Source organism: Chelonoidis abingdonii, chromosome 8 (genome assembly GCF_003597395.2).
Source record: "Chelonoidis abingdonii isolate Lonesome George chromosome 8, CheloAbing_2.0, whole genome shotgun sequence".
Taxonomy (NCBI): Eukaryota; Metazoa; Chordata; order Testudines; family Testudinidae; genus Chelonoidis; species Chelonoidis abingdonii.
The window spans coordinates 58216638-58231781 of record NC_133776.1 but is presented as its reverse complement, the minus strand read 5'-3'; the positions used below and the strand labels follow the sequence as shown (position 1 = coordinate 58231781).

At 47.8% G+C, this 15144-nt stretch overlaps 2 protein-coding genes across 14 annotated transcripts in view; one reads left to right on the top strand and one right to left on the bottom strand.

Annotated features, from left to right (window-relative positions):
* The window catches only part of KIF1A (kinesin family member 1A), a 522969-nt gene that overhangs the window by 230904 nt on the left and 276921 nt on the right, over positions 1 to 15144 (bottom strand). The gene's annotated exons all lie outside the window — the stretch shown is intronic.
* The window catches only part of ERFE (erythroferrone), a 28188-nt gene continuing 22486 nt past the window's right edge, over positions 9443 to 15144 (top strand). Inside the window, exon 1 of one of the 2 annotated variants that reach the window (XM_032766885.2) lies at positions 9443 to 10337. In XM_032766885.2, coding sequence (XP_032622776.1) covers positions 10143 to 10337 — 195 coding nt within the window. In that variant the 5' untranslated portion in view covers positions 9443 to 10142. The remainder of the gene's footprint in view (positions 10338 to 15144) is intronic. The other variant, XM_032766887.2, reaches the window with a different exon arrangement.

The window sequence follows — 15144 nt, the reverse complement described above, 5'->3', positions numbered from 1 at the left end:
AGTTCTGCAGAAAAGGATCTAGGGGTTACAGTGGATGAGAAGCCAGATATGAGTCAATAGTGTGCCCTTGTTGCCAAGAAGACTAATGACATTTTGGGCTGTATAAGTAGGGGTATTGCCAGCAGATCAAGTGATGTGATCATTCCCGTCTGTTGGGCATTGGTGAAGCCTCATCTGGAGTACTGTGTCCAGTTTGGGGCCCCACACTACAAGAAGGATGTGGAAAAATTGGAAAGAGTGCAGCGGAGGGCAACAAAAATGATTAGGGGCTGGAGCACATGACTTATGAGGAGAGGCAGAGGGAACTGGGATTGTTTAGTCTGCAGAAGAGAAGGATATGGGGGGATTTGATAGCTGCTTTCAACTACCTGAAAGGGGGTTCCAAAGAGGATGGATCTAGACTGTTCTCAGTGGTACCAGATGACAAAACAAGAAGTAATGGTCTCAAGCTGCAGTGGGGGAAATTTAGGTTGGATATTAGGAAAAACTTTTTCACTAGGAGGGTGGTGAAGCTCTGGAATGGGTTACCTAGGGAGGTGGTGGAATCTCTTTCCTTAGAGGTTTTTAAGGTCAAGCTTGAGAAAGCCCTGGCTGGGATGATTTAGTTGGGGATTGGTCCTGCTTTGAGCAGGGAGTTGGACTAGATGACCTCCTGAGGTCCCTTCCAACCTGATATTCTATGATTCTATGAACTACACCTCCAGCTGGTGCTGACATTAGCACCGTTTGCCACAATATTTTTGCCAAATGTTCATTGAAGCTGTGAGTGAATTTTGATGTTGTTGTTTAATGTAACATTTGGAAAATGACTTTGATAAAAATGACAGCAGACAATTTTGAGAAAAAATTTCAAACTCTGCAAAATGGCAACAACTTTGAAATATTGCTGTTTATTTGCACCATTTTCCTAGTTTTTGAGCAGCCCATGGCCAGAACCCAGTCATGCTGCTCACAACAGGCTGCAAACCTGCCCTGGTGCGGGAATTGACCAAGTGCGCAATCATGCTCCATGGTACCTCTCTATCCGAGATAACTGTGAATGGCTACCATATTAGACAATATTTCTTTCAGCATGGCTGTTAGGAGCTGGCAGCCATGCAGCATTTGAAGTGCTCAGCAGAATTGTTTCAGAATGTTCTTAGTGAAATAAAAATTTCTCATGTAAAAACAAAGGATGCAGTGTTCAGCTTTGCGAGACTCATGTTCAGTATATCAAGGAGGAGAGGCAAAGGTAGCGCTAAACCACCTTTATGTCTCCTCCCCATCCTGGGCTGGCCAGGGGCCAAACTGGTGGCTGGTACAACTTAGAGCAGCCACAGGACTACTCTAAGTTGCACGAGTTAGAATGGTCCCCTCGCAATGTTGTTGCTGGCCAGACTGCAGGAAGACACAGCTGACTCTGACAAGCTTCCTGCACCAGCTCAGGATTCTGCCAGCTGTGGGGAATCAGTAATTGCCTCTTCGTGGCAGCTTTAAAGTTCTACATGCCACTTTGGCAACACACGGACCTCAGCAGCTCCAAGGATCTGGCTCCAAATGTTCAGTATGTGCAGCAATGATGCTAACCAGGTTATGATCATTTTAGGGGATCTGAGGTCCCAATTTGTATCCAGCTCAAGCAGGTGCCTTCGGAGTCATATAAGTGGAACTAATGTGTCTCACCATTTACTCTTCTTACCACATTTGCAAACTGGAATGAAGCACAGTTTCAGAGCACAGCAGCAAATAAACAGCTCTCCCCTGGCTCTGCTGCTGTACTGTTTTCTCTCCAATGTCACTCCTCTGCCTTTAGCTCAGGGCTTTCTTCCTACAGGGCACTGCAGCCAAAACTGGGGCCTGCAATGAGATGCTTACCCTCTTTGCCACCTGTCACCTTTCCTACCTACTGAAACCAGAAGTGTGTCCTGCGCTGTCTCTGGCTTAGTGCTGTGTCTGCACTGGCCCCTCGTTCCAAGACACAGATACCTAGTCCATACTGGATCAGAGTCATGGCCCACACACAAACCACTCAAATCTGCAGGGTGGCAGCGGGGAGAGAACCCAGCTATGCCCACCTCAAAGGCACAGGCCTCTGCCACATTAGCTGAAGGCGAATCTGGCAGTCTGAAACTCAGCACAGAGCGGTGGTCTTTCTCTCATTCCTGCATCACCACCACCCCGCACAGAGTTCATGCCAGCATTGCGAAATGTGAAGTCATCTGTAGCTTGTATTACACATCTTTAACTCTACCTTGATGAATCATGGGACTTTCACAGGCTGCACACCCTGGAGCCCCAGATTCAGTATGACCTAGATGGTAGCAATATTGCCCCTTCTCAGACAGAGTACATTAAAGGTTGTTTGCTCACTGCCTAGCTAAGACTTGAGATACTTAGGACGGAAGAATCCCATGCACCGCTACAAGCTGGAGATCGACTGGCTAAGCAGCAGTTCTGCAGAAAAGGACCTGGGGATTACAATGAATGAGAAGCTAGATATGAGTCAGCAGTGTGCCCTTGCTGCCAAGAAGGCTAATGGCATATTGGGCTGCATTAGTAGGAGCATTGCCAGCAGATTGAGGGAAGTGATTATTCCCATCTATCAGGCACTGGTGAGGCCACACCTGGAGTATTGCATCCAGTTTTGGGACCCCCCACTGTAGAAAGGATGTGGACAAATTGGAGACAGTCCAGTGGAGGGCAACAAAAATGATCAGGGGGTTGGGGCACATGACTTACGAGGAGAGGCTGAGAGAACTTGGATTGTTTAGTCTGCAGAAGAGATGAGTGAGAGGGGATTTGATAGCAGCCTTCAAATACCTGAAGGGGAGTTCCAAAGAGGATGAACTAGGCTGTTCTCAGTGGTGGCAAATGACAGGACAAGGAGCCATGGTCTCAAGTTGCAGTGTGGGAGGTCTAGGTTAGATGTTAGGAAAAACTATTTCACTAGGAGGGTGTTGAAGCACTGGAATGGGTTACCTAGGGATGTGGTGGAATCTCCTTCCTTAGAGGTTTTTAAGGTCAGGCTTGACAAAGGCCTGGCTGGGATGATTTAGTTGGTGTTGGTCCTGCTCTGAGCAGGGTGTTGGACTAGATGACCTCCTGAGGTCTCTTCCAACCCTAATCTTCTATGATTCTATAAAAAAGGGACTGCTACTTGGGCATGACAGTCCTGGGCCTGTTTTAAAAATGCCACCTCACTTGAGACAGCTAAACTAGCATCAGCAACTCCTGTAGAGGAGGGCCGGCTCCAGGGGTTTTGCCACCCCAAGCAGCCAAAAGAAAAAAAATGGCGTGATCGCGATCTGCGGCAATTCAGCGGGAGGTCCTTTGCGCCGAGTGGGAGTGAGGGACCCTCCACCGAATTGCCGTGGAATACCTGAAAGTGCCGCCCCAACCCGGAGTTGCCGCCCCAAGCACCTGCTTGATAAGCTGCTGCCTGGAGCCAGCCCTACTGTAGAGCCCCCCCAGAGCAAGCAGCAGTGTAGTGTGCTATTGTGCACTCAGTGCTCTCACTTTTCTGTCCTGGTGAGTAAGGAGAGTTGCTCCCTCATCCCCATACACATACTGATGGCGTCCCGCTCAGCCAGAAATCAAACCTCCCACCTGGTCACTGCTAGGAGAGACGGAGAGCTCACCAGAGTCACTGCACTGTCCCATCCATGGTGTGATAGGTTTCCCCCCTTTCTGGGTGCCACCTGATATACTAGAGTCCCACCAAGCCTGCCCGTTCCACAAGCCTGGGCTCCCTCACCTTGTCCTGCTGATCCAGCCCTCAACCCTTCTCTAGCACACACACAAGTAAGGACACGTCCAGCTGCAGAAAGACACAGACACTGAGATCAGTTCTGTGTGGGAAGAATCAGCTTGGGGATTGCCCAGCACCCATGTGCACACACCTTCTGGAGTGTAAACCCAAAATTATATTGTCTTGCACCGCACAGAGCTCTGTACAGCATAAGCTCATGAAAATCGCCCCTCTCCCCCAGTATGGAGGAAGACATGCACAGCTTTTTGCTCTCCTCTTCCCCCATTATGAATTGGGTTTCAGAAAACAAAACAAGTTTATTAACTACAAAGGATAGATTTGAAGTGATTATAAGGGATAGCAAACAGATCAAAGAAGATTACTGAGCAAATAAAGCAAACATGCAAACTAAGCTTAATATACTAAGGAAACTGGCTACCAGTAATAATTTCTCACCCTAAATGCTATTTTAAGCAGGTTGCAGGGATTCTTGAAGACAAACTTCTTTTGTTTGCATCTTAGAACTCCAGATATTCCTGTCACAGGTCAGACACCTTCTAGCCTGGGTCCAGTTCTTCCTCAGTTCAGTCTTAGGTGTTTTTAGCAGTCATCTTGGACAGGGATTCAGTGAAGAACTGACGCTGATTAACTCACTTCCCAGCCTTAAATAGGATTGATATATGGTGGTAATCCTTTGTTTCCCATTTTGATCCTCACCCCCCTACTAGTGGAAAAATACCAGCAGTTTAAGATGGTGTCCAGTAGCAGGTGACATGATCACATGACCCTGCAGTGTCAAAGCAGCAGCCCAGAAAGCTTCTCAGAGTGATGGGATCTTCAAAGTCCTATTGTTCCCCCTAATGGTTTATTGACTAACCAGCCAGACTGATTGCATTTTGTCTGGTGGGCGTTCCCCAGATGCAAACACTTGTGCAATTGTTACATAGTCAATATTCCTAACTTCAGATACAGAAATGATACATGCACACAAATAGGATAATCACATTCAGTAAATCATAACCTTCCCAATAATATCACACATGACCCATCTTGCATAAAACATATCTTAGTTATGCCATATTCATATAATAACAATATCTCTAAGAAGAATATGAGGTGTAGTGTCACACACGGGTTAGCATGTGATCCCTGTTTGGAAAGACTGCTGCAGGCCCCCATATCCCCGTGCCAGCAGTCATAGGTGAGTTATCATAGCCCTGCAGCCACCACTGACTGTACCCTTTTTTGATGCATTTAAGAGAGATGTTTCAAGACTCCTTTGAATGGCCTGCATTCCACCCCTTCCCCTCTCCTCCCGTCCCGCAGAAACTTGTCTGCTTTATGGCCTGCAAACAACAGAGCCTAGTGTCCAGACCATGTGTGGGACATGTTCACAGCTCATTTTACATGTGCTGCAAACCCTTTGGACCCAGAGGAAGTATCTGAGGTAAAGGTATTGTGCTCCTCTCCACCCTGTCCCACCAATACCTGGCAAGCAGCCTGCCATAGCATACAGGAAACCATCTCCCTATGCTCAGCTGTCCCTCCCTTGGCTGACCAGGCTTGTGTATGGTGGGAAGTCACTACCAGAAGTTGGCTGGGTTAGTTTCACTTGGTTATTGACTGTTGGGCCTCAAGGGGAAGTCCCATAGACAGGCAAGAGGCCACACATTGACTTCCCATTCGTACTGCTTTGCTTTCAGGGACGGCTGGAGGTTTCATTCCCATGACTTCATCTACAAGGTCCTTCCCTCTGACGGGGAGCGAGAGTGAACAGCTTGGCTACATCAGTCTGCTGGAAGCTGTGAGCCAAGACAGTGACACGAGAGCTCAAGAATGAGGATTAGATTTCACTGGAGCGTGAAGAAGAGGAAGGGGAAGAGTCCAGCTTTCTTCACTCCCCTCCCCCCGTGCTCTTTACATTTCCACACATCCGTCCCAGCTGAGCCTCCTCAAAGGTGCCCAACGACACAGCCCTTAATGTTTAAACTAACTGATTGATTTATGAGGAAGGGAGACAAAAATTGCTTGCTGGTCTCTATCTATGGAGGGTCTGCTTTCAGAATGCCTTTGACCACTATGACACTGCAGAATGCCACTCCAGTGGTCAGACTGGACTATTCTCATGCACCAAGCATGGGTAATAATATCACCGTCTCAGCACCGTGCTGCAATCAGAGCAGGCAAGTGCTCTGCAGCCCTGCCATACCAGGCTATGGCACAGCACAGAGATATCATTACATGTGGATTTGCTGGAAGACTAAACCAATTAGATATGGCCCTCTGGCAGCCCCTATGACACCATTAATATTGCTCACTATTTAGGAAAATAACTTGGTCCACATGACAACAAGCCCAAGTCACCTCCATTAGCCTGCTGAACAGGATTCCAGCAAGAGTGTCATCCTGTTGGACGGTTTTAATGATGTCACAGGCACTATTACCAGACCGTGTCAGCAGGCTCATTCCACCTTGTTGCTCCAGAGTGACCAAGGACCTGACCCTAACGAGGAGGAGTTTGTAGGTCTAGAGATGGCTCCACTTGTACCCTATGGCACATGGAATTACTCGGCTTGCCAAGCCCTCACTGTTTATTGAGCCACCACGGTAAGGAGCTCTCACTAACATTCAGCATGTAGGAAACCTAGCTAGCCCTTGGATAATGGTCTCTTGAGAACACCCTGAACTTAGTGTGTCAGGACCATGTCATGGAGAGTCACACTTGCAAGCTATATTTACACACTGAACCTAAAATAGCAGGAGCCATGCATAGTGCTCAGTACAGCTGCTGAGTGTGAGTGAGAGCCACCCACTGATGCCCCAGGATTCCACAGGTGCTGAGTGCAGGGAGAGAGATGGGCGCTCTGGATGGCCTTAGTCTGTGTGTGCACCCCAAGTCACCCCAGAATGCAGAGGCTGAGGACAATAACTTCTGAGAGTGAGAGAAACAGCCCACTGATGTCAAGGAAAAGATTCCCATCAACATCCATGGGATTTGGTTCAGTCCCATAGGGTGCAGCAAGCCAAGAGGATTGAGAAGAGCATAGGACATAAGCAAGGGTGTGGGGAGGCAAAGAACTTGAACTTGGTGTGATAAGAGCCAAGGGGGCAGGGAAGGGAGTCAGGGTAACTGGGGAAAAGATGAGTGTAGCTGCAGTATTTTTGACAGTGTGGAGCGAAAAGAGGGTGGTTGGAAAAGAGGTTACAGTAATCATGGCAGGAGATGGCCAAGGGATGACCAAGGCTTATAGCAGCAAGGGCAATGAGGACAGAGCACAGCTGAACAAAGACATTGGTAGGTTGTGATTTCTATGTAGTGTTGTCTATTTATCATTGGTTGTTATTTATTCCAACACGTTTGGGCTCCAGGTTGTTCATGCACTATTTGGCAAGGAACTGTTTGTGGAGTATGGTGAGTTACTGTCACAGGGTGGCTGGCCCCATTAAATGAAGAAAGTCCAGCGCCTCTGTGCCAGGACAGGTGCCCCAGTTTGGTGACTTATGAGGGTGAGGTGGCACCTTCTTAATTTCTATAAAGGATCAAGGACAAACAGAGGGAGAAAGTCCCTGAAGGAAGCTGTTGGTTTCTGGGGGCAAGGCTGAAGTGCAGCAGAGGGGATTGCCAGCTGAGCTCCCCGAGCCAGGGTAGGAGGGCAAAAGGCAGGGGGAGCAATGGAAGGACTTACCTGGTAATGTCTCCATGCTGGAAAGCTAGCAAAGGATACTGGAACAAGGGATTGATGGCAGATCCCCTGGTGAAGAAGCACTCCCAGTTGAGAGGCTGGGGAGGGCAGGTTCCTATGGGAAGAGTGGGCTGGCAGCAGGACATGAGAAGGCCAGAAATGTGCCTGGGTGTGGTGGCAGATGCCGGAGTGTGGTATGTGCTACATTAGTGACCTAGATCTTGAGAGATTTTAAGGCCTACATGCACTGGGGGTGAGCCTGGACTGATTGGGGCCTTTGGTTGTGGATTATTTATTTTTGTAACAATCTGGCCACAAGGAGGTATTATTAAGGGAAGAGAGCCTGTTGTGCCAGCCTTAGGGGCCCAAGAGGGAGTGTGGGATCTAATGCTGGTGTTAGGCCCCCAGCCACAAGGGGGTTCTCAGGGATAAGGGGGGACTCATGCACAGTCACGGCAGTCATACGCAGTGGCGGATTAGCCACTGGGCCAACCGGGCCCATGCCCAGGGGCCCCAGCCAATTGGGGGGCCCTGGAAAAATGGTCACTCCCCCTACATCCCATCCTGTTCCGCCAACCCGGCGCTCCTGCCAGAGAGTGGGGGAAGCCTCTGTGCCCGACCCCATTTTCCTGGCAGGAGCACTGGGGAGGAGGGTGGGTGAAACTGCAGGCAGAGGGGGTGGGGTGGGGTGGGGCCCCCATTTGCTCTGGCCCAGGGCCTCACAAAGCGGTAATCTGCCTCTGGTCACATGATATGGTTTCTGCTCCATGATTGGAACAACAAAAATCTTTGGGGTTCCCCAAGATGACTCAGGAGAAATCCTGGTTCCATTGACTTCAGTGGGGCTGGGATCCCACTCTCTGTTAATGTAGAGGCTACACTCTCTTGTTTCAAGCTAAGCACATGTTTATGTGCTTTGCTGGATTGGGGACACAGTGTTCAGCACCTGGCAAGACCGAGAGCTACGCATGGGATGAGTTCCCTGCTCCACAGCCACTGGCCAGCCCTGGCAATTGGGCCCAATATTTCTGGTGTATATTTGATAAAATCCTGCTCTTCCCTGTGTGCTCCTGGGGGACCCAAGCCAGTTTTAACCCAAAGCCCATGTGGGTAGGGGAGACTACTGGCTTTGGGGTTGGCACTAGCTACTTCCATGCCCTAGGCAGGACTGACCCGATTCTAGGATGGCCAGAGCAATGTTGTCATAGCAGCTCCAAGCCCTGGCAGCTGTTGCTGCCTGGTCAGGATAGGGGAATCCCTTAAAGGGTAAAGCCTAGTGTGTCCCAGCAGGAAACTGAGCAAGTTAGAACCCCTCCTATGAGTTCAGCACCCACCAATGTGGCATATCTCTATGTGCTCATGGTAACTGAAGGCCAGATCTCCCTTCACTAATGAGTGGAGCAGTCCATGCCCACCTCAGCCATGCCCATCCTATCCGTAGCAAGTGAGGCACTGGCAACTGGATGCTCAGGATGGCCCATGGAAGGGTCTGGGGAGCTCAAGGGGGAAATGATGTAGCGCCTCCGGTTAGTAAGTGGTGCAGTCAGCTGTCCCGAGCAGGAATACCCTATGGTCCCGCTGAAGCTTTGCTGAAGAATCACTTGTGTAAAGCATGTAGAGCCCTGGATGGGGTTAGTTCTTTGCTGGGCAAATAGGGGCTATTGCCTCTTAGGATGAGCTGGTAGCTCCAGCCACTGCTGCCATAGCCAGACACGCAGTGAGGGTCACTCAGATCACTGTGGGCTGAAAGGAGTCTAGAGGCTGCTGGCTTTGGATTTGCTTCAGTCCCCTCGCCTATGGCCCTCTCCATGAAAATTGCTTTGTACTTAGTGTGACTGGAACCTCTGTGCACCTGTCCCTGGGTTCCCAGCTGCCAGTTTCTAGCTCATGGAGCCAGAGGCTGGAAATGGTTGCACCTAACAATTGGAGCCAGGAGGGGGCTCTCTGGCTCCCCAGAGTGCGTGCGTGAGGCAGTGCCTATGAGGCGGGGAATTCAAGCTCATTAAAAGGAGTGAATGTAAGCAAGAATATCAGACAGAGACAGCCAAGGTCTGCTGCACCAGGAGCACTGCCCACAGAAAGCCAGGGAGAGAGAGGGAAGTGCACCAGTCATGGGTGTCTCTCATGAGCCACAGATCCCAGCTGGGGCCAGGCTGGAGTGAGAGTCACCAGCAGAGAAACTGGGCATTCTCCTGCCCTCTCCAGCTGTGAAGGGAAGGAGCACACGAGAGCTGCTGGGAAGAGACTGTATTTACAGCTCCAAAGGCAGCCCAAGAAAGGAGGCAAGCAAGGGAGATAGCCCTCTCCTAGCTGGACTCAACCCCAGCCGGTGGGTTTTTAAGCCCACGCCGACTCTTGGTCCAAGCTCTCATGAGCGTATGGGAGCAGGGAGTACTCTGAAGTACAGGGACATTTCTCTAAGGGATCTTTGAGCCTACACAACGTGCTTTCCCCCCACAAAGTAGGACGCATTGCCCTCTCCTCGGGCCAGGTGGCTCAGCCGTTGAGTACCAGCCAGCTGTTCTGCAAGTGCAACCCAACTCCTGAGCTGGTGCTGATGGGAGGACAGGCCTGACATTGCTGGAGTATCATCTCTTTCCCCAAACACACCATTCCTGACAGGACACAGGCTGATTTCTTCTTGCTCTTACGGGCAATGCCTGCCTCTGAGTGGCCATAAAAACTCTGGCTCCTCGAGAGAAGGGACCACCTCTTTGGTGCCGTGTTGAAGGATGGCTGGATCCCTCCCTGCCAGCTGCTGGCTCCTATTACTGTGTGTGGGATTCCTGGCAGTGGCCTTATGTGTTGGCTCAGTGGGGTCAGAGAAACTTGGAAGCAGAAGAAGCCGAGAGAAGACATCCCAGTGGAATGAGTATCCCACAGGCCAGGGAAAAAGCAGCATGCTTCTACCAGCCTCTAACGACCCGGTAAGCATTTATTCTACCAGCACCTAGTTGTAGGGAATTGAGCACAGATCTAAACTCAGAGCAACCAAAGCAGGAAAGTGGGTGATGCGCAGAGAGTCTAATTTCTGAGCTGAGTGAATGTGATTGCAAGTAAAATCTACTCAGGGAATTTGAGTTGTGTAATGACTTTTTACACACACATGCACACACAGTGAGTAGCTGGAGTGAGAGGTAGGGATGGTTTTGTACTTTTTCACCTTTGGGTGACTATGCTTGTTTATTGTCAATGAGCAACTGACTTTTGCCATGAGAAAGACTCTAGCATACTGAGGGGACCAAACCAAGCTCTGTGAAAGCAAGCCTACTGGCTCATAAAATGTTAGCACGTACCCCAAATCTTTTCCAGTTTTGTCATAAATATTTTGCAAAGCAAACATTTTCTCAGCTCTGTTGAAAACATACAATCACAGAGTTTGTCTTGCAGCTTATAGGTTACAGCTGATCAACTGTGTCACATAAAAACTGCAGTGGGATTGACCTGTCGTTCACCTGATCAGGAACCTGTCTCCAAGTACAGATACTCCAGAGGCAGGGGCAAGAATCCTCATAATGGACAATTATGCAGAGACAGTTTCTTCCTTTCCCCAAGCAGTTAGTGACAGCTTATATTCTAAACATTAGGTTTCAGAGCCCGTCTAAAATTTTGCATGTTATCTAATGTCACCATTGATGTCATTCTGATTAACTGTACAACCATCTAATCCTTTGTTCAATTCAGCTAAGCTTTTGGCCTCACTAATACCTTGTGGACAATGAGTTCCATAGATCAATTGTGCATTATACAAAAAAAATCCTTTGATCTTTTTTTAAATTGGTAGCCTTTCACTTGCACTGACTGTCCCTTTATTCTTATGTTACAAGAAGGTAATTGTGAGTTCCTGGTTGACCATATCTGTGCTACTTTAAAAACAAATCCAAATGCAGGGGTGATGTGCAAAGGTGACTGTGTAAGTAGGTTTGTGGGAGGTTAAAATAATATAATTTAACCTGAGGGGTGTTAATTATCCCAGTCTAGACTCTAATCCACTACCACCAAATTTGCTGCAATAATTTGCTAACCCACATTCCCACATGAGTGCAGACAAGCTCCGAAGGATAAAACTGAATTGCTCTAAGAGGAGCCCTAAACTCCAGCCCTCATATAGTCTGTCCTTTTGGAGCAGTTGATGGACCAGGAGGTTCAGTCCTTACCCGCCCAGAAACCCCTTCCACTTATCTGCTCAAGCAGTTATTAAAGGTGCTATTGGCAGGGTTAAACTCTCTCCCAGATGAGAGTGCTGCTCAGGAGAATGAATTTCCTACCCCCGTTCCTCTGCTCTCAGACCAGGGGAAAGACAGAAGCTGTGTCCAATAGTTTGTGAATGGGTGGAAAACTTACAACTACTGATGCCAGCTGTTACTGTGTGACAAGAGGCTTCTTTTATATCTCACCCGACCCCCGGGGGCCTTCTTTGGCATCATTCCAACAATGCCCAATGCACTGGACTAGGGAGATTCATAAATGCCTTAAATTGGGTGAGCTGAATAGCTGGGGGATCCCAGCTAGGGCGGCTTTGCAAATCAGTCAGCACAGAAACAAATCAGCTGCTTAAAAAATGTGTGGACCTTCAGGGCTCTGCCAGCAGATCCTGCTCAGAGAGGCTGGGAGAGTCCAAAGTACTGCACCAGCAATCTGGAAAGTGCCCTAGCTCACTGTGGATGTAAAGGCAGGCAAAAAGTGGGCCAGCTGTGAGGCTAGCCATACCGATGACTTGGGATCTTCAGGCTATTCCAAATTAGCAGCAGCATTGCACAGAACACTTGTTTAAAATACTGGGAACACAATACACTGGACTCACTGCAGTGGTGTTTTATAGTGCTGTTCCAGGAGTGCACATTAAAAATTCAGCTTCCATGATCATTCAGGCCTGTTCTTACTCAAAATTAACTTGCAGCAAATCTCAGTGCGGGCCTGTTGGGTACGTAGGCTTGGAAGAATTAGGATTTCATTGGTAAATGTCAATAAATGTTGATTTTTGCCATACACGTGCAAACCAACAAAAAAGTATTTCCATTGACGATCACTGAAATTTACAGATACGCAAAGTAAGAAAAATGTTGCTTGAGAAATCATTTGAGTTTTGATTTAAGGATATTCATGTTGTATTGTTTGCCATGGGATGTTGACAATTTGTGTTTTAACAGTTATAAAGCGTTAACTTTTGGAATCGCAATGTCTGCTAGATATAGCAGACACCCCTGCCACAATTTTCTGCAAATGTGGACATTTAAATTGATAAAAGCAGCAGAGAATCCTGTGGCACCTTATAGACTAACAGACGTTTTGGAGCATGAGCTTTCGTGGGTGAATACCCACTTCGTCAGATGCAGGTAGTGGAAATTTCCAGGGGCAGGTATATATATGCTAGCAAGCAAGCTAGAGATAACGAGGTTAGTTCAGTCAGGGAGGGTGAGGCCCTGTTCTAGCAGTAGAGGTGTGAAAACCAAGGGAGGAGAAACTGGTTCTGTAATTGGCAAGCCATGCACAGTCTTTGTTGAGTCCAGAGCTGATAGTGTCAAATTTGCAAATGAACTGAAGCTCAGCAGTTTCTCTTTGAAGTCTGGTCCTGAAGTTTTTTTGCTGCAGGATAGCCACCTTAAGGTCTGCTATAGTGTGGCCAGGGAGGTTGAAGTGCTCTCCTACAGGTTTTTGTATATTGCCATTCCTGATATCTGATTTGTGTCCATTTATCCTTTTCCGTAGTGACTGTCCAGTTTGGCCGATGTACATAGCAGAGGGGCATTGCTGGCATATGATGGCGTATATTACATTGGTGGACGTGCAGGTGAATGAACCAGTGATGGTATGGCTGATCTGGTTAGGTCCTGTGATGGTGTCGCTGGTGTAGATATGTGGGCAGAGTTGGCATCGAGGTTTGTTGCATGGATTGGTTCCTGAGCTAGAGTTACTATGGTACGGTGTGCAGTTGCTGGTGAGAATACGTTTCAGGTTGGCAGGTTGTCTGTGGGCAAGGATTGGCCTGCCACCCAAGACCCGTGAAAGTGTGGGATCATTGTCCAGGATGGGTTGTAGATCCCTGATGATGCGTTGGAGGGGTTTTAGCTGGGGGCTGTATGTGATGGCCAGTGGAGTCCTGTTGGTTTCTTTCTTGGGTTTGTCTTGCAGTAGGAGGCTTCTGGGTACACGTCTGGCTCTGTTGATCTGTTTCCTAATTTCCTCGTGCGGGTATTGTAGCTCACGCTCCAAAACATCTGTTAGTCTATAAGGTGCCACAGGATTCTCTGCTGCTTTTACAGATCCAGACTAACACGGCTACCCCTCTGATATTTAAATTGATAAAACTCTAAACAAATGGTTAGAAATAAAATTGATATTATCCCTCAGAATTATAAACTTGAGTTCTGCCCTGCCTAATTATACACTTGGGCAATCAGCCTCTGTTACATCTTTTTTCTAGAGCTCTTCTACTTCTCGCTCACCAATTTGTAAGCACCTAGAGGGTTATAAGAAATAGCCAGGATGGATTTGTCAAGAACAAACCATGCCAAACCAACCTAATTTCCTTCTTTGACAGGTTTAGTGGATAGAAGGGAAGCTGTAGACATGATATGTCTTGATTTGTAGTAAGGCTTTTGAAACAGTGCCACATGGCATGAGCAAACTACAGAAATGCTGTCTCGATTAAATTACCATAAAATGGGTGAACAACTGGTTAAAAGATCACAATCAAAGAGTAGTTATCAACGGTTCACCGTCACACTGGGAGGGTGTATCTTGTGGGGTGCTCTAGGGCTCTGTCCTGAGTCTGCTACTAATCAATATTTTAATGGATGACTTGGATAATGGAGTGGAGAGTGTGCTTATAAAAATGTATGGGGGACACTAAAATGGCACTTTGGAGGACAGGATTAGAATTGAACATGACCTTGACAAACTGGAGAATTGGTCTGAAATCAACAAGATGAAATTCATTAAAGACAAGGGCACAGTACCACACTTAGGAAGAAAAAAAAATCAAATGCACAACTACAAAATGGTAATAACTGGCTAGGTGGCAGTACTGCAAAAAGGATTATATTGGATCACAAATTGAATATGAGTTGACCAGTTGGGAAAAATGTTAATATCAGTCTGAGATTATATGAGCATGAGTGTCATGGCACTGGTGAGGCCTCAGATGGAGTAGAGAGTCCAGTTCTGGGCACTACACTTTAGGAAAAACTGGGACAAACTGGACAAATTTAGACTAACCGGACCTATGAGGAAAAATTTTAAAAAACTAGGCATGTTTAGTCATGAGAAAAAAAGACTGAGACAGACTTGATAACAGTCTTCAAATATGTTAAGGGCTCTTATAAAGAGGACAGGGATCAGTTGTTCTCCATCTCCACTGAAGGCTATCTGAAAGTCCGGCCTGCATCTCCCACTGGTGTACAGTCCCCTTGCTAATGAGCAGGTGGAGAGACATGGCAAGTACAGCAAATGGAAGATCTCTAGCTGCTCCTGCACTGCCCCGGCACCTTCCTGCATCACCTTTGTGTGGTAGAGATGGGGGAGATGGAGCAACAGAAAAGTTCAAACACTGGCCCAAGGGCACACAAGAAGTACATGGCAGTGCTGAGATGGCACCTAATTCTTCAGATGCTTATGCTGTGGATTTTTGTACTCTCTGCTTGAAGCCTAATAAACTGTAAACTCCCTGGGGAAATAACACACATGCAACGTGGGAAGGGACTTGGAAGTGACAATGGGCAGCAAGTTAGATGG